The sequence below is a fragment of the Olea europaea genome, chromosome 10, assembly GCF_002742605.1.
Source record: "Olea europaea var. sylvestris chromosome 10, O_europaea_v1, whole genome shotgun sequence".
NCBI lineage: Eukaryota > Viridiplantae > Streptophyta > Magnoliopsida > Lamiales > Oleaceae > Olea > Olea europaea.
Window position 1 is genome coordinate 36,707,512 of NC_036246.1, and position 26,079 is coordinate 36,733,590.

Sequence of the window (26,079 nt, forward strand, 5' to 3'; positions counted from 1 at the left end):
ACTAGCATGAAAAATAAAAATAAATAAAACATCATTAAAAACCAAGTGATTCTAAATAGCAAAAACAAATTTAATCGTCCTGTTTTAAAGCTAATATGTAGCATAAGGTTTAATATTTTAAAGAGGAAAATAAAAAAGATAAAGAACATAAATTTTTTACTTCGCAAATGTTACAATATGATGCAGGAGGATCCGAGTCGAGTGACGCTGATCTGTCATATAGCTTGTTGATAGCGCTGAGATATCATGAAATGGCGAATAAGCGCAAAGATGGAAAATAAATGCAATTTTTCCTTAATTGGGGTAATTTTGACACATTTTTGATAATTTGCCCATAACTTTGACTATGGTCATCAGAATCGCTGTTATGACTCCAATCCAAAAAACTCTTTTCGGTGCGCACGTTGTGGTCACCCAGCTATACTCGGTGGGCATCAATTTCGAGCCCAAAACCCGCTATTTCCCTTTTCGAAATTTAATTTTTAGTTATTTTTTACTATTTATGGTAATATTTCGTTTACCTTTTTCTAGACGTTAGAGAATCCGGACTGAGCCAAATTTTTGGCAACTTACTTCTTTTATTTCATATTTTATTTTGGTGTGATTGTTAGGATGTTGCTTTTTTTGGTAATTTTTTGATAATTTCGTATTTTTGTAGCTATTTAACCTGAATTGTGAGTTAATTTTCATCATTCTTGATTATTAATAATATTGAGTAAAGTTTTCAGAGAATTCTCTTTGTTTTTGCGTTTCTTTCTTCTTCTTTCTTGTGAATCGTCTGTTGCAACTAACCTATACGATAATCGCTATTCTACTAGCGTCACAATATGATTGCAAGTTAATCAAATTGAAGAAGAATATTGCAAAATCCAATTAATGCACTGTTCTTAATTTTAGTCGAGGATAGATTCATTTATCCATGACACATTGGGACGAATTACCTCCTAGTGTCTCTAATAATCTTTACTAAGTTATACTAAATGTACATTCATATTGCAATTTTCCTTAGAAATTTTTAATGATATTTCTTTGAAAAGAGCAATAATCCCATTAAATTAAAAAACATACAGAGAGAAATTCCTTAAGAAAGCTAGACATGCCACGTTAATGCATGTGACATTGGGGCCACACAAGATAAATGAGCTATGTATATAGGGAAAAAAAGTCAATAATCAAACAATAATTTATCTTAATTAATAAGTCCTATTATTAAGTTATAAATAAAGTTTTCAATGTTAAATGAAAAAAATATCCACTGTCTAAAGATTTATCTTATGATGCACTCAACAAATAATAATATATCTGTCTTAAAAAATCATATTAAATTCATTGGCCATTAAAGTTATATGATAAGCACTGACCAAAATGATATCAGAAATCTTCTATATATTTATATATTAATCTAACTATCCTTCTCTAATTAATTTATTAATGAACACATTAGATAATGATTAATAAAAGATGAGACAGCTATAATTTCAAGATAATTTAATGAGAATTACATTTACCTGTAACTGATTGCTACATTTTTAATTATAATCCTCATAAAAAATTTCAAGACACTTGTTTTTACCTATATTTAAAAGTCGGCCTTGCATTCATATTAAAAAGGTAACAAGTCAAGATTAAAGAATCAAACCGAGGTGAACGAATGACCAAAAACATTTATACGGCATGAAACCAAACTGATTTTCAACGAAGTAAAATCAACTGGTATGATGATAATAACATTTTCAATTACCGTTAATCAGTTTAGGGTATTTAGCTATAGGTTTCACAGAGTGTGCTTAATATATACGAGATAGAAGTAGATGGCAATGGTCGGCGTATGTTCATAAAAAGGTTTTTGCTTACTTAGCCTCCAATCAAGATGACAGGATTCGAATCTTTGGTTCTTTATACTCAAACTAGATGTAGTTATTAGATTACGCTACATATCGCCTCCTGACCTTGGAGCATATAGTTTCATCTAATTGATGAAGAGCCAAATGGGGGCAGACCTAAGGGGGTCATATAGGGTCAATTGACCCCCCAATTTTGGGGGGAAAATTTTTTTTTACCCTTTTTTTAGACTGTCAAAATTTTTTAGATTATATTGAAAATTAGTTTCATTTTCTCTTTTGCATAAAGTGATCTCAGTAATATTTTGTCGACAATAACTTTTTTTTTTCAAAAATAAAAACAAAATTTATTCAATATTTTGACAAGGAAATTAAAAAATGAAAAATGAAAAATCCAAACCTGGGGCCGTATGAAATACCAACTTTAGTTGCATTTCAAGCAATACAATAAGATTATAGTGTTATGTGTTACTATTTACTAGCATGAAAAATAAAAATAAATAAAACATCATTAAAAACCAAGTGATTCTAAATAGCAAAAATAAATTTAATCGTCCTGTTTTAAAGCTAATATGTAGCATAAGGTTTAATATTTTAAAGAGGAAAATAAAAAGATAAAGAACATAAATTTTTTACTTCGCAAATGTGACAATATGATGCAGGAGGATCCGAGTCGAGTGACGCTGATCTGTCAGATAGCGCTGAGATACCACGAGATAGCGGATAGGCGCAAAGATGGAAAATAAATGCAATCTTTCCTTAATTTGGATATGTTTGACACATTTTTGATAATTTGACCATAACTTTGACTATGGTTATCAGAATCGCTATTATGACCCCAATTTAAAAAGCTCTTTTTGACGCGCACGTCGTGGTCACCCAGTTATACTCTGTGGGCGTCAATTTTGAGCCCAAAATCTACTGTTTTCCTTTTTGAAATTCAATTTTTAGTTATTTTTTACTATTTATAGTAATATTTCGTTTCCCTTTTTCTAGACGTTAGAGAATCCGGATTGAGCCAAATTTTTAGCAACTTACTTCTTTTATTTCATATTTTATTTTGGTGTGATCGTTAGGATTTTGCTATTTTTGATCATTTTCGATAATTTTGTATTTTTGCAACTATTTAACCTAACTTGTGGTTAGTTTTCGTCATTCTTGATTATTAATATTATTGAGTGAAGTTTTCAAAGAATTCTATCTGTTTTTGCGTTTCCTTCTTTTTCTCTCTTACAAATCGTCTGTTGCAACTATCCTATAGGATAATCGCTATCCTATCCAGCATCACAATATGATTGCAGGTTAATCGAAATGAAAAAGAATATTGCAAATCCAATTAATGCACTGTTCTTAATTTTTAGTCGAGGATAGATTCATTTATCCATGACACATTGGGACGAATTACCTCCTAGTGTCTCTAATAATCTTTACTAAGTTATACTAAACGTATATTCATATTGCAATTTTCCTTCGAAATTTTTAATGATATTTCTTTGAAAAGAGAAATAATCCCATTAAATTAAATAACATACAGAGAGAAATTCCTTAACCTTAAGAAAGCTAGACATCCCACGTTAATGCATGTGACATTGGGGCCACACAAGATAAATCAGCTATGTATATATATATAGGGGAAAAAGTCAATAATCAAACAATAATTTATCTTAATTAATAAGTCCTATTATTAAGTTATAAATAAAAGTTTTCAATGTTAAATGAAAAAAATATCCACTGTCTAAAGATTTATCTTATGATGCACTCAACAAATAATAATATATCTGTCTTAAAAAATCATATTAAATTCATTGGCCATTAAAGTTATATGATAAGCACTGACCAAAATGATATCAGAAATCTTCTATATATTTATATATTAATCTAACTATCCTTCTCTAATTAATTTATTAATGAACACATTAGATAATGATTAATAAAAGATGAGACAGCTATAATTTCAAGATAATTTAATGAGAATTACATTTAACTGTAATTGATTGCTACATTTTTAATTATAATCCTCATAAAAAATTTCAAGACACTTGTTTTTACCTATATTTAAAAGTCGGCCTTGCATTCATATTAAAAAGGTAATAAGTTAAGATCAAAGAATCAAACCGAGGTGAACGAATGACCAAAAACATTTATACGGCATGAAACCAAACTCAATAACATTTTCAATTACCGTTAATCAGTTTAGGGTATTTAGCTATAGGTTTCACAGAGTGTGCTTAATATATACGAGATAGAACCTGTAACTGATTGCTACATTTTTAATTATAATCCTCATAAAAAATTTCAAGACACTTGTTTTTACCTATATTTAAAAGTCGGCCTTGCATTCATATTAAAAAGGTAACAAGTCAAGATTAAAGAATCAAACCGAGGTGAACGAATGACCAAAAACATTTATACGGCATGAAACCAAACTGATTTTCAACGAAGTAAAATCAACTGGTATGATGATAATAACATTTTCAATTACCGTTAATCAGTTTAGGGTATTTAGCTATAGGTTTCACAGAGTGTGCTTAATATATACGAGATAGAAGTAGATGGCAATGGTCGGCGTATGTTCATAAAAAGGTTTTTGCTTACTTAGCCTCCAATCAAGATGACAGGATTCGAATCTTTGGTTCTTTATACTCAAACTAGATGTAGTTATTAGATTACGCTACATATCGCCTCCTGACCTTGGAGCATATAGTTTCATCTAATTGATGAAGAGCCAAATGGGGGCAGACCTAAGGGGGTCATATAGGGTCAATTGACCCCCCAATTTTGGGGGGAAAATTTTTTTTTACCCTTTTTTTAGACTGTCAAAATTTAAAACCTACACTGTAAATATATAATGCAATCGACAGCTCCAAACTCAACTTTGTGCATCTCTCTCTCTCTCTCTCTCTCTCTCTCTCTCTCTCTCTCCTAATCTATTGATTGCGGACTGCCATCACCATTTACAGTTTACCTATTGTTTGAAAGTTTAATTATGATCCTCTAACCCAAAGTGTCTGGGTCCGTCCTTGGAGCCAAACCAAACTTGCCCATCCTTTTAGGTACGAGAATGAGAGAATCAATCTGAGTATTGTCATCATATAACTACTCAATGGCGGAGCCAACGGACTAAAAGAAGAAAAAACAAATAAATAAATTTATGGGCTGATACATAGAAACTTTTTTTTTTTCATTAAAATATATATTTCTAACTAAAAGACTTAGTGGACTTTGGTGCAGGCCTGGGTCCTCACCCGCGTATAAGTGTATTTTCTAATGATCAATTGTAAAAAATTTGACTCCATTTATTAGGGTAGGTTGGAAACCTAACAGAATGTGTCACAATTTACTTCTATTCATAAATGGCTGCCTATTAGTATGACCTACATCTAACAAGTTTAATGCATCCATGGATCCCACCTTAATAATGAAATTTTCAAGGCTAACTTTTTCTAATCAACCAATGACAACAATCAAGTTTTATCTATTTGCAAAATACTCGTCGAGTCAATCTTGTTACTATCGTGGGACTAGAATGGACTGACTCAAAAGATCCTTCGAAAAATTACGGTACTCAATATTATACCGTAGGCCAAATTTTACAAGTTACACTTGGCTTTAGTTTTCATTCAAATAAATTATTTAGTTGGTTGAAAATAAGAATTTATTGTAAAATATAAATGAGAAATAAATACAAGAAGATTCAAGAATTAGGGATGGAAAAATATCCAGCCACACCCTGCATTGTCTTTTCCAAACTCTTGTTCTTTATTTTTCATTTCTTATATTTAAATTACATTTTAAAAATAAACAACTAAATAGAAAAGCGGGGAAGAAATTGAGAATATTTTAACACTTGACCAGATGGAGACAGGAAGGAATTTCCTCGCTCTTACTCCATTGTCATCCCTAGTAAGAGTGAAGGACGGGCCATGAGAGTGGGTTGAGAGTTTGGATGTGTGGGTAGGCTATGGAGGCATCGTGAGTAGCTGTGATCTTATTATTTATTTATTTTCTTTATTTGAATTTAAGGCAAATTCATTTTACCACCAAATGACAAACTCATAACTAAATGTGAACAAAATTTAACGATGAAAATGTATGTGTGTATATTTATATAAAACAAAAAAACTCACAATTTAAAACAATGCATGCAAAGCCTATACACGAACTCCGATCCTAAAATTATAATGATAAGAGGCTATTAACTTAATTGACTTATAAATGATTCACTTATAATTAACCAAGGGCACTTTCGTCAACTCACCAATCCATTAAAAAAAAAAAAAAAAAAAAAAAATCCCTTGTTAACCATTAGAGCCTGTTTGAGCCCTATTTTTGACTAAGAATGTATTTTGACATAGTAGATTGATGACAAAATGGTTGGTTAAAAAATGAGAAAAAATTTTGAATTTATTTGTAATATTATTTTATTGAAAAATATATAGTCGAAAAGAAAAGAAAAAAATATATTTCAAAAATAATGAGGATCAAACGATGGCTCATTCGGAATACATGTTATGGGTATTATAGACAATTCACAACCCCCAAATTGCCCGCAACAGGCATTGAAATCCAAAATACCCAAAAAGCAAAGTGTGACCTACATGGGCCGGCTTTTAACTATACTTAGCTGGACAGACAAAAACTATCATATTATCTATCCTCTATCTGCACCTCTTTTTTCCCTCTTTCTATACTTACACATATACACATATACATACAATCATACAAATTGTTTTTGTACGTAATATTATAGATTTTTATCTCTCCGTTCTATTTATAATGTTGCAGTGTGACCTTTCAAGCGTTGTTTAAAATTTTTCTTACCAGAGAGGAAAAAAATGGTAAAGATTCTTTAACTGACAAAAAAAGGGGAAAATATTCTGTTTTTAATTTATTATTTTACGGTGAGAGATCCCCACACAAATATATTAATAAATTCACCCCACCCAATCTTGATAAAACCCGCAGAATTCACCATCTTTTTCTGTTGATATATTTTTATTTTGCAGCTGTAATTGGCAAGAAGAGGGGACTAGGACTGGGACTGGAACTCCTCTTCATGATGCTTGGAGATTCAGACGGCGGTGCAGCTTCCGTGAAGGGTAATGAAAGTGGTGAAGCCGGGCTTGGAAGCGGCGGTTTTGGGGAGGAAGATAAGTTGGGAATTGAGGAAGGTGATAGGAGTGGTGGCGGCGGTGGAAACCGGTGGCCGAGGCAAGAAACACTAGCCCTTTTAAAAATTCGATCTGATATGGACGTTGCTTTTCGGGACTCAAGTCTCAAGGGTCCATTATGGGAAGAAGTTTCAAGGTAATAATTGTGAATAAATTCCTCTTCCAAACACACACACATAGAGATCGCGAAATGAGCATCACGAATATCGAGTTCGAGGTTTGTGTTAGGGATCTCATAGGCAACCGAGAAATGCTCGAGGATCCCGAGCACATTAATTTCTGGACTTCATTACATATGAGTTCGAAATTCAAAATTAATCTTCCTGAGTTTGTTGTAAAAGGCATTTTTGGATCATAATTCCATCAAATTATTGCTTTTTTGATTGTAGGGTCGTTTTCTTTCAGTTCAGTTCACAAAAAATCAGCAGTTCTTTAGGAATATAAAATTCCGGGTTATGGCCTTTCAGTTTTGGCACTTTGTTGCTAATTATAGCAATGAAGTTAGATAGATTGTTTTTCATAACTTTAACTTTCATCTTCATCTCCAAGTTTTTTTCTTTAGATTTTCAATATAATTCAGCTAAATCTACAGAAAAATACAAGTTGATGCGCTAGAATTTGGTCGGATTAATCTCTCGACTTTTATCTGAATGATTGATTTAGTTGATTTTTCGCGTTTACTTTATATGTTTGGATGAATTTAAGAACACAAAGGGCTATGTTTTTGTTTGGAAATTTTGTTATCAGGAAAATGGCGGAGCTTGGCTATCAAAGAAACCCCAAGAAATGCAAAGAGAAATTTGAGAATGTGTACAAGTACCACAAAAGAACTAAAGAAGGTCGATCTTCAAAACCAGATGGCAAAACTTATAAGTTTTTTGATCAATTACAGGCTCTTGAACATAATCCTCTACCACTATTAGCTCCTCCACCACTTGGTACTACAAATCCACCAATTGCAGCCAAGATTAGCCCTACAAGCACTGTCCCACAAAGAATCAATACTCCGACAAATTTTTCATTTCCACCTTTGCAGCCACCAACAATGCACACCACAAATCCTCTTCAAACTCATACTCTTCCACCTTCTCGTCCAAATATATCAATTTCGACCTCTTCTTCGACTTCGTCTGATGAGGATATTCAGAGGCGGCACAAGAGGAAGCGGAAATGGATGGAATATTTCGAGATACTAATGAAGGATGTAATTGAGAAACAAGAAGAATTGCATAAGAAATTCTTGGAAACGCTCGAAAAACGTGAAAGAGATCGAATCGCTAGAGAGGAAGCTTGGAGAGCAGAAGAAATGGCGAAATTGAACAAGGAGCATGAACTTTTAGTCCAAGAAAGATCAATTGCTGCAGCCAAAGATTCAGCAGTTATTGCATTTTTGCAGAAAATATCTGGACAACAGAACTTGCAAATTCCAACTGTACAAGTGCCCCACAGTCCATCTCCACCGGTGGCGCCACCACAACAACCACCAGCACCGCCACCAGTTCCAGTAACAGCAGAAGCAACACCAGTAAGAATCGAAACTCCCAAAGCCGATTACAGAAGTGAAAACTTACCTCTTGCTAGCTCTTCCCGATGGCCTAAAGCTGAAGTTCAAGCTCTGATCAAGCTCCGAACTGATCTTGATCTAAAGTACCAAGATAACGGGCCGAAGGGGCCACTATGGGAGGAGATATCGGCTGCCATGGCTAAAATTGGCTACAACCGGAACGCGAAGAGGTGCAAAGAGAAATGGGAGAACATCAACAAGTACTTCAAGAAAGTGAAAGAGAGCAACAAAAAAAGACCCGAAGATTCAAAGACATGCCCATATTTCGAACAGCTCGATGCAATATACAAAGAGAAAGCCAAGAATGAATCTTCATCGATCAATTCTGGGTACTCATTACCAAAGCCTGATAATCCAATCGTGCCGTTGATGGCAGTCCCTGAGCAGCAATGGCCACTACCTCTGCGGGCGGAGCACCAGCAAGAATCAGCATTAGATGATGAACACGAAAACATTGATCAAAATGATCATGATAACGATCGAGATGATGATGATGATGGAGATGATAGGGATGATGATGAAGACGAAGATGAAGATGAAGATGGAGGAGGTGGGTACAAAATTGTTACAAACAAGCAGCAATCTTCAGTTACAAGCACTGCATTTGAGTAAGCTATTTAGAGAGAGAAAAGGGGAAGATAAGTTGTTAAAAATCTGGCAAGTGGACTGTGCTTCTGGGAGTGGGACAGAATTGCAGAAGGTGTCTGAAGGATGGGGGATGCGGGGTACGTGGTGGCGGTAAATTTCTAAGCCAAATACACATTCATTAGAGGATATTAGTGGAAGAGAAGTGGGGGTGACAGAGTTTATTAGTTCGATATAAGTTTAATTTCATAATTTATTTATTATTTCAAAAATAAATAAATTAAAGGAGTGGGATTAAAAATAAATAAAAAATAGAAGGTTTTCAGAAAAACAAATAAGGTAATAGCATTTGTACTATTTGTTTTGTTTACTTGGTGAAGGTGTAATTGTCCAAACTTATAAATTTATGTCAACTTCTTAATGCGTTCTACTCGATTCAAGTCATGTTAGTAGAAATTTGCGTGCATGTTTAATGAGTAATATACGACATAGATCAATGATAAGAAAGATTTTAACTTTGCCTTTCCTAATATTCAATCTTTCTTAATGAAAATGTCGTATAAGGCTTCATGATAGGGGCATGCAATTGAATTTCACTTAGCATGTGACCTCTCTTAAAATTTTATTACCAATTTTTTTGACAAGTAAGGAGATGCACAATATATTTCGATCAAAAAAATATATAACAATTCGGACGATGAAATTTTTAGTTTTCTTGAATTTTCATGAGAAAATAACAAAAAATTAAGAAATTCGCTTTTGTTATTGTTCAGAAAATTATATAAAAGTACATTAAACTTAAATAAATAGTATGGTCTTCTCTAATAGTTGAAATTGTTAAATAGCATGATTTAACATGTATAGGAGTATGCACAAATATTTAATTCAAGTTTCATATGTGTGTATTAAGTTTTACCAAAGAAAATGCATTCAAGGTGCAGGGGACATGACATTTTGAAAATCTAAACTTGAAAAAAAAAAAAAACGAATATTAACATTTTAGATTTTTTGATGAAATAATTCAAACCTAATTTTTTTTCCTTATTCTTCAAAAAAAAATTCCTAGGTTTAAAATATTGTCTTTATATATATTTTTAACTATATTTCAGCACAATTAAATATATAATTTATTTTATGAAAATCTATACAGTTTAACTTGTTACATTATAAGTAATCAAATGAATTTTTGTTAATAATTAAATAAACTGGTAATAACAAATGACTTACAATCTAAAAAATAACAAAATGACTTGAAATATTTCTAGTTTATTTCCTTTCTAGACAAAAAAAATTGGATCTCATTCGTTCATTTTTAAAAAAGCGAAGTCATTTTTTATGAAATCATTGTGTGCAAAAGGCGAAAAATGAATTCTTTAAACAAAATTAATATTTTTTTAATCTAAATCAAAAGTGAGAAATAATTAAAGAAAGATTGCTTCAAATGACAGAAAAAACGAAAGAGTAAAATTAAAAAAAAAAATACAATATACCTTTTTTTTGTCAAGGGAGTGTTTCTGTTATTTATGAAAACGGTCAATGTCTATGGAATGGTCAAGTACTTCTCGTCAGATTTGTGCAATGACATTATGATAATAATTTGATTACCTATCTATTGTGTTCATAAATTCGAATTCAATTTCTCATATCTTAATTACCATTTCTTCTCGCCCTACGAAACACGTCACATGACAATTAGTTAAACAATAAGTCAAGCAAGGTCTACTTTGCGTCAACATCATCTCTTCCACATGTGCCCAACAAAGGCGATTAGAGCATGCTTTTATACGCTTAGCCCTAAGTGCTATTATCCAAGGCTAGGTGCCACCTTTGTGCTACAGTATAATTCAAGGCGAATGACATCGTAGAAGGGCCACAGTCATAAGTCTTGACTTGGCCAATTCACAATACACTTGATTTACCGATTGATACAATAATTGTGTAGTAGTTCCGTTCGTTAGATAACTTTTGAGTTTATGTTCGACTAGGATGGTCACATGTCCATGATGGCTATGCATTGACACAATTGACATGATTGAATTTGATATATGTACTTTTAATATGAAATCACATGTCAAATATCCAAGGAATTTCTCATATCTATATATACTCACACTTAATATTATTCAAAGATAATGTGAAAATCAATTCTTGAATTGCTATCCCATGATTCTTTCAAAACAGCACCAAATATTCTGTCTACGTCTCATCCACAACCAAATATCTTTATCAAAATGTTACCGTCTTTCTTGAGTATCAAAGTATTCATATCGGAGCTATATTCACATTCAATGTCTAAGTATGCAGATAATATATTGGGAAAGAGGTTAGTTCTGTTGAGGGGAGATCAAATAGATTTGGAACTTAACAATTAGGGAAAATTAACTCTCAAAAAAAAAAAATCGAAGAGGACAAAGATCCAAGTTGACAGTCCAATTGACATTGGGACCTACCTTACTCACGTGGGCCTTACACCATTTATTGTTTCTTGACCTCGAGATAAGAAAGCAATTTAGAAGATTCTCTTTTCGGGATAATTAAGGCAAATAGTGGGAAAATTAGTCCCTTATTTACACATAATAATAATAATTACTACATTTTAACAAAAAAATTAATGATGTTTATCCTAGTTTAGTTAAACCTACTCATAACGTCCCATCCCGATTCTTGATTTTTATGCCAAAATTAGTGCCCACTTTATCATTCCATAATCTTAATCATCTGTAGTGAACACAGAATCTCGCACAGTGAACCAATCTTCATCAGATTTTTACTAAAAGCAATATGTTGCTCGTGTGTTCATATTATGTAATGAAATATTTGGGTCTGTTTTATAAAAGACTAGCAACGAGTTACCTTTGTGTGTTTTCGTAATAGGATTCTGTCAACAATTTGCTACTCTTGTGCTTATTGTTATGAATCTGCTTTGCATGTTCTTAATGAGAAATAGCTATGTTACTCGTGCGTTTTCTTGGAATATAATTTTGTTTTGCATGTTTATAAAGAATGACATGGGAGAGAAATGGTAGAGGGGTTTGGGAATGAAGAATACAGGAGGCGGGAGCCAGCCCCTAAGTTTAAAATAAAAGGTTAAATTATTCTAAGTGGAAAGAAAATAATGGAACCGACCAAAAAACTAGAATTTCTTATAAAGAAAAAACATCAGCGAAGCCAGATTTATTATCCTTTGCTCATCCAACTGATCTTGCCACAGTAAAAATTGAAAATTTGATCACCTTTTGGTCCTCGGTTGATCCAATTGGTTTTAATTGAGGATCTCATTTTGGTCCTCAAGTGAATTAGACAAGATATAGGCCTCGTTTGGTACCCATTTTTTTAAAATACATTTTTCACTCTCTTCTTTTCAACCATATATTCTTTATTAAAATAATATTACACGTAAATCAAAAACTTTTTTTTTTAATTTTCAACCACACATTTTTCATCAATTTACTCAAAAATGCATTTTTACATAAAAATATCTCACAAACACCCTCGTAATTATTGACTTAATTATTCCAAGCTCCAAACAAATAGGTTTATTGGTGAAACAAGTGCGTGCTAAATATTTGAAGTTATTCATAAGCCGTACTTAGAAAACACCAGTTCTGATGATTATCTTATTTTTGAATAAGGTTGGGATTTTTTTAACTCATTATATATATACTTGAGATCTGTTGTCCATCCAATTAATTATTGATGCATCATATAGATGAGGAAAAATTTAAGATAGCATCTTAATTATTGATAATATGTCAAGAATTAATTGAATGAACAGTAAAATGGACAGCATGCCGATTTGACTTGAATTCATAAATATAGTTAAAATGGGACCAAGTGTCTATTTCAAAAAAGTTGGGATTTATGTGTTTCAAAAAAATTAAATCGGGACCTAAGTATTGTATTTTTGAAAGTTTGGAGGCCTAGCTGAAAATTTCCAAAAATTCAATTCTAGATGCGGAAATAGGAAATAGACCGTGACTCAAATGTCGACCGTGCAACACGTTTTGTTGTTGAAAAAGGATGGAACAACTTCTCAAACTTCAAATCACTGAACAGTAATACACTAATTTGTGTGATTAATTTATTAGTTGACTTTTTATACGACCACTGATGTTGAGCAAAAGATTATCACAATGGTGCGTGAGTATGTATATGTGCATTGCGATTGGACCACATTCTCATTCTCATTTTTTTCTCTTTCTTATTTTCAATCATACAATCTTTCATAAAATAATATTATATGCAAAAAAAAAATTATTCTTTTTTAATCACATATTTTTTTTAAAAAAAACTATTCCAATTCAAAATTTTAGTCGAATCTATGATATTTTAAGAGAAATGCGACTCTATAAAGATAACTTGATAATTTAACTAAGACTTGAATATTTGGTTACTTTTAGAATTTTTTAAAAATGAAATTTAGTTATTTAGCCTCGGTCCTCATTTTTTGAAAATAAAATAGGTGGAATAATATATTTTTTTTAAATAATGGGTGGCTAAAAAAGAAAAAAAATTTAGATTTACTTAAAATATTATTTTATGAAAAATTATGTGATTGAAAATATGAGAAAAAATGGAATGTAATGGAATTTAGCTCCTATTTGATAGAAATTTGTCATTTAAAAAATTAATTTTTTGATCGTTATTTAATTATTTTAGTCATCATTTTTTATTTTTTTTATTCACAGATGAGATTTACTTTTTTCTTCAATAATCAAAAAATTAATTCTTATAATCATTATCGAATAGATCCATAATGTAATGAGATTCAAACGGGGCATGGAAAAGCTCACAAACTTGCATATGTCTATTTCTTTTGTTGGAAGACAGACGTGACGTAGATCCATGTGCAAGTGGGCCGCAAAAATGTATGGTCGAGATTGATCTCAAAAAAGTAGAATTTCCATTGACACATTGAACGATACGTGGTGGAGAGTAAAATTCTAAGCTCGCTGCCTCTTCTTATTATTAGATGCCTGACGTAATCAGGACCTTTTGATTGTTATCGTTATTGTTATCAATTCTGATAAATCATTAGAGGCTTTTAAGGCTGCTGCTGTTTATGGAGTTTGAACCTTCCGTTTATTCCGATTTACTGAATAGTTTTAAATTATCCTTATAAAAATAAGGCCCTGTTTGTGGCCTTTAATTTCAAGAATTGGAGTATGGAATAGTGATTGATGTTGAAATGTGTGATTAAAAAATAAGAATTTTTTAATTTATGTATAATATTATTTTAATGAAAAATGTGTTGCCTGAAAATGAGTACTGTAGAAAAAATAATATGATAGAATGTGAGAGAATGATTGACAAACAAGGACTAAATTGTGAAAGAGCTTTTTTCCCCCTCACCATCCCATTTTTATCCTTACCCAACACCTCTCAACGCCAATTATATAAGAATCAGACGGACGACCTGATTTAATTGAAAAAAATCGACAACTGGATATTTAGCATCTCAAAATTAGTTATGTCTAGACCAATTTTTAAGAGTAATGATATGTGGCCTACTGAAGTTGCAACACCAATCTAAGTGACGTTAAATGATAGGCTAAATGAAAGATATAATTACGTGAATCATTTAATATCATATAAGTGCTACCTAAATTGGAGTTGTAGCTCTAATGAAGCTAAATAACGTTGCACAACACTCAAACTAACAAAATAAATTCATAATCTACACTCTTTATAATTTAAAAAAAAAAAAAAAGGGGGAAAGAAAGAAAGAAAAAATACCTATAGAGTTTACACAATAAATACAATTGAATATTCTCAAAACAAACATAAAACAGCTATACGGCGAGATCAAGGCCAAGGAAGCGTGAGGCGGGCCCAATGCTGCCACATTGGCACGTGCTCTGCTAACTTTTTCCGAATTGGGCCTTTAACTCATGCAAGCCCATGGACCTGCCCTGCTATACACTTCTAGGTCCAGTAGATGAATTGATTCTTGAAAGGGACAGATTAACTATGGCCTATTTCAAAATTAAGTGACAAGATTTAAAATTTCAAAAATTATATATTATTGAATTTTAATTATGAAATAAGTAATTAAAAATATATTTTATTAATAAAACACATTAATGTCACAATTTTATACAATTTGGTCACAAATTATAAAATTAATTGATCATAAATTATTTTTCGATCACAACCCAAAAATTTTATTGGTCACAAATTATTTCATGGTTATAGATCAAAAAAATATAGATCACAATAAAAAATTTTATATATCACAATTTATTTATCGATTGTAAATCACAAATTTTATAAATCACAATTCAAAAATTTAGGTCACATATTATTTATTGATTACAATTTATCGGGCACATGTTATTTTCTTATCACAAAATATCCAATTTATTTGTCACGGTCTCAAATAATTGGTCACAAACACTCCTAACCTCACCACCTATCCCACCCAACCACAATCCACCATTGAACCAACCAAAAGCAGCTCCATCCCACCACCATTGTTAGCGCCATCATAGTTGTCACCTCCAACAAACTACCATTTTTAACTTCAAAACCACCACCTCACTACCAGAACCACCAACAAAACCACGGCCACTAACAAGATTCAACACTGCCCGCCCAAACATCAGATCACAAGCACACCAATCTTTGCCCAAACACCAACAAACCCGTCGCCCAACCACCAATAAAACCACCGTTGCCACCACCACCTCACCACCACAACCACTAACAACCCACTATCACCAATGCCACCAACAAGATCCAACAAAATTGAAATCAACAAAATCGTCGCCCGCCCCAATAAAAACACTACTGCTACTACCAGCTTACCAACACAACCACCAACATACCATCGCTACCATTGCAACCAACAAGATCCAACAAAACCATCGCCCAAAAATACTAACAAATCAGATTGAAAAATGCTGTCACATCGCCATTATTACAATCAGAATGCCACTATTGTGTACGATTGCACTCAGATTAGATCCAAAGACCAAAAAGCTTGGTAGCTTCCGGGGGCTCTACTCCAGCTAGCTCTGGCCGCTTCTCAAGCCGACTTCTTTGCCTTTTTCTTCTCGTCGACTGTTTCTAATTGGCCTTGCCTTCCTTCAACTCTGATGGTGGCACCATAGTCCAATGCTCAATTGTAGAAAATTGAAGCAGATCTATGAACGACAACACCGCCTCTCACAGCGCTGTGTGTTGCTACGTGTCAACTCCTTTTTTCATTCGGTGATTGAAGATCGGAGATGTTGATCGATTGGAGGCGTCATTACCGTAAAGTCAACGGTGCTTCGATGGTAGCACAATAGAGAGAGAGAAGAGATAATGGAAATATAGAGAGGGAATGAAGAGATTTAGAGAGAAGAAAAAGTAAAAAAATGATTAGGATTTGAAAAATTAGGGAGGGTGGAAGGACAAAGGGGTGGCGTATATAGATTAATTTAATTTTATAATATTATTATTAAATTAAAATATGGAATTATCATCTGATTTTTGTATAAATAAACTTTAAATCTGATTTTTGAAATTGAAACTTGAAAATCAAGTTCTATGTGATTTCTACTTCTTGAAAAATGGAAATTTCACCACAAACTCCTCTTTTTCAAAAATTCAAAAATATTGTACATTTTTTTTTAATTTAAAAATACCATTTTAGTGAACCTTTTTTTTTTTTTTTAAATCCCAAACTCTAAAATGAATATCCACCCCACCTCACCCATCATCCTTTGTTGTCGCCACCACGATCTTAGTAAAAAATGTATGGATCTAAGTTGGTGGTTTTCATCATAACCACTAACCCTTCTATTAACAATCATGCACAAAAATAATTTATTTATTTTGATATTAATATCTAACTTATTGTCAAAATAAATCACTCCAGATATCAAGATAGTAAAATATTAAATATATTTGAAAATGTTTAAAAATGAAAAGTTATTAAAAAGTAAATTTAACCTTACCCAAACATGCTTGTTTTAACACTCCGAACGTTTTTATATACACTAAAGCAGGTTTTTAAAAATCACAATTCAAAAATTAGGAATGAAGTTTATTTAACCAAAAAGTAGGTGATAATTTCATATTTTAATATTATTAATTAGGGATAATTGCAGCAACATCACAAACCTTTCATTTTTTACAGATTTACCTTAACCTTTATTTTATACCACCTGCAACTCCAAATCTTTTAAAAATCAACACCTGAATCCAAATAGATAATTTTTGTTAGTTTCACCATTGGTTGACCTAATAAACTGACCTTGACCAATTTTAAAGAGGTAAAATGGTAACTTTGAACTTTTCTTATTAAATAATTAAACAATAAACAAAAAAAATAACAAAAAAAATCCATTGTTCATCTCCTCCTTCCCACACCCACACCCACACCCCACATCCTTCTAAATCAAACCAAAAAACCCACCACTATAGTCCCATCGTCGCCTATTGCCAGCATGCACCAATTGCCACCCTTTCTACATTGGTGTTGACGATCACCACCAGCCACATCCAATCATTGTGTCACGTTGACCATCATCACATGCCACACCTAACCAAAATCCAATCCATCTCCTGTTGAAAATAATTTAGAGATGGAGAAGAAACAAAAAGAATATGACAACAAGATGGATCAAAACAAAATCTATATCAACAATGTGAAGGCTTGAACACGAGATCGCTGTCCTCAAACGTTATTTGCCCCTTCTCCGGTGTTTTCGAGATGCTTAAAGGTATTTTGACAAATGGTTTGAAAGATTATAACAGGCATTGTAAAGAATTTCATCAAAACACAAGATGAAATTCTCCAAAACTTGAAAAACACGAAGATATGAATGTAAATTGGGATTTGAATGTTCTTAAAACAAATTATGGATTGCAAGATATTTTTCTAACATCTTTTTTCTCAAACATGACTCTCCTATACATAGCCATCGATCAGAAGTACGAAATGGTACCAAAATATTAAGTGAAAAGTCACCAAATTTAAATTTAAAACGGCAAAAAATGGCCAAAAAGGGTCAAAATTATGTACCATGCGACCGCATGGTACAATCCCATACGGTCGCATGGTTTGCCCATGCTGAGACCAAATGGTCTCGGCATAAGGCCATGCGACCACATGGCCATATGCCATGCGGTCACATGGACCATTATTTTATTTATTTATTTATTGTTGTTGGTTTTGAACAACAAATCACAGCAATTCTCCACTTATTCAAAATTAACAAGTTGCATATTCATAGTATACAATACTCACGCATAAGAATTAGATATCTTTCGATTTGAATCTAACCATAGTGTAATTCAAATAAAGTATAATCGGAATCAAAGTTAGCGTGTAACTTTGAACCAGTTATTCCATATGACAATACCGGTAAGAACACACACACGAGTACCACGTATTCTCAAGTTCCTCATAACTCGCTTAGCGCTTTTATGACCTTGCGCTTATCATTTTCAACAATCTTTTAAGAGATAAAATCCAACTCTCTATTAAGGCGGCACCACTTTGAAAATTGTTTAGGTGAAATTCTTCCAGTACCTTTGTTACTTTTAGAGGTACTTGTGTTTTAGCATTGAACTTCATTAAAAGCTTAAAGTTCATCCCCCATTTCAATAACAACCAGAATTATTTTAATTAGGATAAGATTTTTGCGGATTTTAATAATACTGCAATTATCAACATATCGAATGACTTGTTGTTACCCTTTGAACCCGTAAATTACCTTTTGAGTAATGATAGGTAATGTTGCTATCATTGGTGAATCTTTTTAATTAAGGAGTTTCAACCCCATCATACTTGAAGTAAATGTTACTAAATCTCTATTTAGAGATTTAGTCAAAGGATCCACCAAATTCTCAATTGACCTTACATAATTTAAGGAAATTATTTCATCCTTGATTAATTTCCTTATATAGTCATGTCTAAGACTCATGTGTCTAGACTTTCCGTTGTATGCTTTTGCTAATGTGGCTTGATTATCACACATGATAGGTATTGAAGAAATATTCTTCAATCCCAAAGGTATCTCATAAGAGAGATCCTTAAGCCACTAAGCTTCTTTTCCAGTATCCGATACGGTTACAAATTCTGATTCCATAGTTGAGTGTGTTATGCATGTTTGTTTATTTGATTTTCAAGAAATAGCATCTCCTCCTAGAGTGAACACCCAACCTGAGGTGGATTTACTTTCACCCATGCTAGATATCCAATTAGTATCGGTAAATCCTTCCAATATTGTCGAAAATTTAGTATATTGCAGGCCTAAGTTCTTGGTTTTCTTTAAGTATCCAAGAACTCTTCCAATGGCCCTCCAATAATCTTTGCTTGGATTGCTAGTAAATCTACTAAGTTTACTAATAGCATATGCTATATCCGGTCTTGTATACTGAACTGCATACATAAGACTTTTAATAGCATTAGCATATTCCAATTGAGCAATCACCCTTCCATTATTCTTTACAAGTTTTGAAGTTGGATCAACTGGGGTACTATATTCTTTTATGTTGAAGTGTTTGAACTTGTTTATCACATTCTCAATGTAATGTGATTGACTTAGGTGATAACCTCCACTAGTCTTTGTAACTTTGATACCTAAAATGGTATCCACTTGACCAAGATTCTTCATCTTGAATGTGGAAAATAGAAACTTTTTTGTTTCTTCTATACCGTCCATATGATTACTCATAATTAATATGTCGTCAACATATAAATATATAGATGTCACATAATCATGATACACTTTAGAATAGAAACATCTATCTATGCTATTATGTTTAAATCCGAATGATGTTATAGCTAAGTCAAACTTCTCTTGCCATTTTTTAGGTGCTTGCTTCAAACCATATAAAGATTTTATTAACTTGCACACATTATGTTCATTTCCAGATAGAATGAACCCTTCGGGTTGCTCCATATAGACCTCCTCATCAAGAATCCTCATTTAAGAATGACGTCTTGACATCCATTTGATGAACATGCAAGTCATATATTGAAGCCAATGCGAATAATATCCTAATTGGTATTATTTTGGCTACCAGTGTATAAGTGTCAAAATAGTCAATTCCTTCCTTTTGTCGATATCCTTTAGCTACTAATCTAGCTTTGAAAATATTTAGAGAGTCATCAATATTATATTTCTTCCTAAATACCCATTTACATCCAATAGGTTTGGATCCCGGCGATAGATCGACAAGTTCCCAAGTTTTATTAGACATTATCGAATCCATTTCATCTTTAATTATATCTTTACAAAAATGCTATCACGAGAATCCATGGTTTCTTTATAGGTTCTAGGGTCGGTTTCCACTTTTAGAACAAAAGGAATTGTTCTTACAATATTAAACTCATTTTTTTCTACTAAGTAAAAGGAGATAAGTTAAGAATCAATTTCATCTGGTCCCAAAAACTTCTCAACTCGAGTTATCTTGTTTTTCATGGTTCACTAGACTCATCAATATCTTTAGAAGACATTTCATCACCAGTTCCACTTGAGCTAGGGATGTTTTCAATATTTTCCTTCAATTCATTATCCGTTGATAACAAATCTTCAAAGAACTCTACATCACTTGATTGATAATCACACTGCTCTCCAAGTTTAGCAATTTATAAGATTTGATATTATTAACATATCCAATAAAAGCACATTTAATACCTCTTGAACCCAATTTGGTCCTATTAGAATTTGTGTTTTTGCAATAAGCAAGACACCTCCACATTTTGAAGTATCCAATGTTCGATTTTCTTCCTTTCCACGATTCATAAGGAGAAACCTTTGTATATTTAGATGGAATCTTATTAAGTATCCTACATGCACTTAATAAAGTTTCACCCCATAAATTAAATAACAATTTTGCATATATAAGCATGGCATTAATGATTTCTACTAAGGTTATATTCTTTCTTTCAGTCAAATCATTTTATTCGAGTGTTCTAGGTGCAGAACATTGGTAAATTATGCCATGTTGTTCACAATATAAATTAAATTCACTAGAAAAGTATTCACCACTTCTATCACTTCTTAGGGTCTTTATTTTCTTTCCTAGATGATTTTCAATTTCATTTTTATACACCTTAAATATGTCAAAAGCTTCATATTTATGTTGCATCAAGTTCACGTATGTATATCTACAAAAATCATCAATAAACGTAATGAAGTATCTATTTTCACATCTAGTTAACATGTCATTTAATTCACATATATCTGTATGAATTAATTCCAAGATATTAGAGCTCCTTTTCACACTTTGATGTCTTTTTAGTCATTTTTTATTCTACACATGTTTTGCATTTATGTTCATTATTTTTATCGTATGAAATCAAATCACATTTTTTTATACGTTTCATATTACTTTTACCAATATGTTTTAATCTAGCATGCCATAATAAAAATAAATCAACAACATAAACAAAATTAGTTTTATTTATTTCCTTGTCAATGGTACAAATTTTGATCATTCTTTTACTAGAATAGCCTTTTTCAACAAATTTTCCATTAAGGAAAAGTACAAGTTTATCGGATTCATACACACATTTGATACCCAATTTTCCTAAGAGATTACCACTTACTAAGTTTTAATTCATATCCGGAACATGTAGTTCATTGGTAAGGGTAACGGTTTTCTCGGAAGTGAAGATGATATCAACATTTTCCTTTCCAATAACCTTGGATTGAACGTCGTTGCCCATTTGAATCTCTTGATCTCCATCTACCTCATGATATGTTTTGAATACAGTTTTTCATATGATACATGTACAGTAGCACAAGTATTATACCACCACCCGAGAACCTTTCCCTTAGTTACATTTATTTTGCTTACGATGGCCATGATCTTATCCTCTTGGATGGAGTTCACTTTACCCTCAAAGTTGTTTTGTTTACGATATCTAAAATCTTTTGCATAATGTCCAGATTTTCCACACACAACACCCTCATTTGGTCTTCTTTTTGGACTTGTTAAAGTTCCTTGAAGGCTTTCTTTTGTTGGATTTTGTTGGCGGTTCAGATTTTTCAACAGCATTGGCTTTGGAAGTTCCCTCAAAGGAGTTTTCACTCTTGTCACACAATCTGGATTCTTTCTCGATTCGAAGATGCTTTTGCAATTGTTCCAAGGAATAATCTTGGGAACTATGCATGATCTTCTTCCGGTATCCTTTCCAAGCCCTTGGGAGTTTAGCAATTATAGCTCCCACTTGAAAGGTCTCCGGGATTTCAATCTTTACCGCCTTTAGTTTGTTGACAATAACTTGCAATTCATGTACTTGGGAGAAGAAGAGGGATATTATCAAGAAATTTAAAGTCGAAGTATTTAGAAATTAGAAACTTCTTGGTACCTTCCTCTTCTACTTTATACTTACTCTCCAATGCTTTCCAGATTTCCTTTGCAGAAATTGTGTTTATATATAAGTCATATAAACGGTCCGACAATGCATTTAGTATGTGACCGCGGCATATCAATTCATCTTCTCGTTGTTTCTGTCTTTCAGCCTTGACTGCCTTGATCTCTCCATTTGTAGGTTTCGGTAGTGGCGCCAATTATGGGTCCAAAATATAGAAGATCTTTAATGTAGTAAGTAGAAATTTCAACTTGCCTTGTCACCGCGTGAAATTTGTACCATTGAACCGATCCAATCGCACCAAGTCTTGATTCATAAGTTTGATGGTTGTTATTGTAGTCTCGTTCTCCATTGCAAAGAAATAACGTTTGGGATTGTTGGAAATAATTTAGAGATGCAGAAGAAACAAAAAGAATATGGCAACAAGATGGATCAAAACAAAATTTATATCAACAAATGTGAAGGCTCGAACGCAGGATCGTTGTACTTAAATGTTATTTACCCCTTCTCTAGTATTTTCGAGATGTTTAAAGGTATTCCGACAAATAGTTTGAAGGATTATAACAAGCCTTGTAAAGAATTTCACCAAAGCACAAGTTGAAATTCTCCAAAACTTGAAGAACACGAAGATATGAATGTAAATCGGGATTTGAATGTTCTTAGAATAAAGTATGGATTGCAAGATATTTTTCTAACATCTTTTCCTCAAACATGGCTCTCCTACATATAGCCATCGACCAGAAGTACGAAATGGTGTCAAAAAATCAAGTGAAAAGTCACCAAATTCAAATTTGCAACGATAAAAAATGGTCGAAATTATGTACCATGGGACTGCATGGTACAAATCCATGCGGTTTGCCCATGCCGAGACCATTTGGTCTCGGCATAAGGCCATGCGACCATTATTTTTTATTTATTTATTTATTTATTGTTGTTGGTTTTGAACAACAAATCACAGCATCTCCAACTCCACGGCACTAGCTACTGCCACTCACCTACTCACATATCAAGCCAACAACTGTTACCAGTGCCACCGTATGGCCCTTCTATTTGTCACCACTACGTCATTTTCCTCATGCATTCACCATTTCGAACAAGCCCATCCCACCCCCACACAAATCAAAGCCATACATGCACAAACAATCACTAAAATTCAAGAAATCTTGAAAATAGGTAGTCAAATCAACAATAGAACTTAGCAAAATGGCAGCCTCAAAAACCCATCACCACTAGATCCATTAACTCGAATAACCCAAAATGCAGACCACACAAAATAATTGCTCCCTTACAGCCCTATCCTGGGAACCACCACATCATAATGTACTAGTGCACCATCGCCACCATGACCAAAATCAAGGATTTACTAAAAAACCAAGAGGGATTTCTTCCACATTGCTTGTACCACCACACTAGCAGATCTTGGAAAAATAAAGAACTTTTGGACCTTGTTGATGATTATTTTGAATCGATGGTATAAATGGGTCAGTAAATGGAATGGTGAGTGGCGATCGTCGGTGCAGTGGAGATAGGTTGAATTTCTAGTTGATTTGGTTGTGGGGTTAAGTGAACTTAAGGTGGAGGGGGAGAAAAGACGATGACCTAATTTTGTTTCTTTTCCATCTTTTTTTTTTTGTTTAATTATTTATTAAAGAAAGTTCAAAGTTACCATTTTACTCTTCTAAAATTGGTTAAAGTCAATTTATTGGGTAAATTAACGGTCAAACTAATAGAAATCATCCAATTGGATCCCATGTGCTAATTTTTAAAAGGTTTGAGCCTGAGGATGATATAAAGTGAAAGTTAAGGTAAAGTCTGTAAAAAAGTGAAAGATTTAGGATGAATGCTGCAATTATCCATGTTACTTATATTATAAATTAATTTATATAATCACGCCATATCTCATCCATCCCATTCAAAACCTAAATCATTCTCTCTTATCTTCCACTCCCTCTCTTCCTTACCTGTCTCTCTACCTTATCCTTACATACGTGCCATCGTAGACCGTCTATCTACTTGCTTTGCAGTAAGCGATGTTCTTCGTTGACAGTGCTTTTCCATATATCTGCTATCTCATACGCCTTTCCCTTAATGGTCGAAGTCACCATAATCAACGTTCTTTGCTGACATCACCTTTCCATGTATCTGCTATCTCCTTCGCCTTTTCCTTAATGGTCGGAGTCACCAGCATCCTCTCCTTCTGCAACACATGATCCATATCACTAGAATCAATGACTCCAATAACATCATTCCCCTCTCTTCTCCTCCATTTCTATCTTTTCTTTCTCTTTATCTTTTCTATTGCGATCTGGTGCGTCGTAGCTGCGACAACGTGGCCATCATCGTTATTTCCCTTTCTTTTCTTTTATTGCTGAGTTTGATTTCTCGGATGATTATGGTGGTTTGTGTGGCCGATGGTTGCTATGGTGGTGTTATTTGTAGTTGTTGTGGTGTGTAGTTGTAGTTTTGCGATTGTGGGAATGTCAGGGACGACATGTGTGGTGGTGGTCGCAAGTGGCCGTGACGACTGCTGCGACGACAGTAGTTTTGGTGATGGTGTTATGTAACCAACTATTTGGTTAATCTATGATTAACTATTTGATTATGTAACAAAGTATTTAATTGTGACTTAAAAAATCAATAATTTGAAACCAATTAATTTGAAAATCTGTAACCGACAAATAAATTGTGACTTATCAAAAATTTTTATTGTGACTATAAAATAATATGTGGTCAATTAATTTAATAATATGAATTTTTGATTGTGACCAATGAAATAAATTGTAACTTATCAAAATTTTTTATTGTGACTATAAAATAATTCGTGACCAATTAATTTGATAAAATATTTTTAATTAATTAATTGATACCTGAATTTTGAATTTGAAATTTAAAACACGGAAATTGAATTGCCCCATACTTAATGCCTAACTTATGAATTTTTTCCTACTTATATTGCATATTAAAATTATTTGCTATATAACCATTTCTTTGTTTATATTTGTTTTGTCGTTTCAAATACTAACTATTAAGTTAATTTTTAGAGTTTTCATTTGCTGCAGTTAATGAATTATGATGAGAATATGCTTAAATAATATTTAAATTCTGTAATGTATGGATCAAATTATTTCATATCTTCATTTTGTTGTAAAATTCTTGTGATATTTCTTTGTACTTTTCAAGTAAGTCGTTTAATTATAATTGGAACTTTTATGTAAGTTAGATCATACTGCAAGCAAATTAAAATTGCAAAATACCAATATTCTCATAATCAAGTGATCGTTGTTGCACGTGATAACATTTGTTGAGTTTAAAAGCTAGTCAAATTTGTTTATATGTAAAATTTTATTTCAAATTACAATTTTTTTTTTTTACTCATAAGTTAAAAAAATTATTTAACTGCATAGTAAAATAAAAGTTATTTTAAAAATAAGTGTTTATATGGTTTGAACTTTCAACAACCAAAAATATAATATTTATAAGTAACCTGAGTGATATTTCTACTTAAAACTTTTCCTATTACTCAACATTATAAGAAATTGACTGAGCAAGTTGGATTTACCCTAAAATTGAAATCTTTGAACCTATTTTGATAGCGTGGTA

At 32.6% G+C, this 26,079-nt stretch overlaps 2 protein-coding genes across 3 annotated transcripts in view; one reads left to right on the forward strand and one right to left on the reverse strand.

The window, feature by feature from the left end:
- The first annotated feature begins 6,543 nt into the window (after positions 1-6,543).
- LOC111402064 (trihelix transcription factor GT-2-like) lies at positions 6,544-9,601 on the forward strand. 2 transcript variants are annotated; one of them, XM_023030107.1, is made up of 3 exons: positions 6,544-6,679; positions 6,848-7,148; positions 7,760-9,601. In XM_023030107.1, the coding sequence occupies exons 2-3, from the start codon at positions 6,898-6,900 to the stop codon at positions 9,186-9,188; spliced, it is 1,680 nt and encodes a 559-aa protein (XP_022885875.1). In that variant the 5' UTR covers positions 6,544-6,679; positions 6,848-6,897; the 3' UTR covers positions 9,189-9,601. The 2 variants fall into 2 exon arrangements, with proteins under 2 accessions (XP_022885875.1, XP_022885876.1); XM_023030108.1 differs by having other exon boundaries at positions 6,669-6,742.
- A 14,985-nt stretch (positions 9,602-24,586) lies between these two features.
- Positions 24,587-26,079, reverse strand: part of LOC111400605 (probable polyamine oxidase 2) — a 4,111-nt gene continuing 2,618 nt past the window's right edge. Inside the window, exon 10 of the mRNA XM_023028009.1 lies at positions 24,587-24,676. Coding sequence (XP_022883777.1) covers positions 24,587-24,676 — 90 coding nt within the window. The remainder of the gene's footprint in view (positions 24,677-26,079) is intronic.

Coding starts and splice junctions, on each gene's coding strand:
- LOC111402064 (XM_023030107.1), top strand. CDS start 6,898: ATGATGCTTGGAGATTCAGACGGCGGTGCAGCTTCCGTGAAGGGTAAT. Junction 7,149..7,759: donor TTATGGGAAGAAGTTTCAAG/GTAATAATTGTG, acceptor TTTTGTTATCAG/GAAAATGGCGGAGCTTGGCT.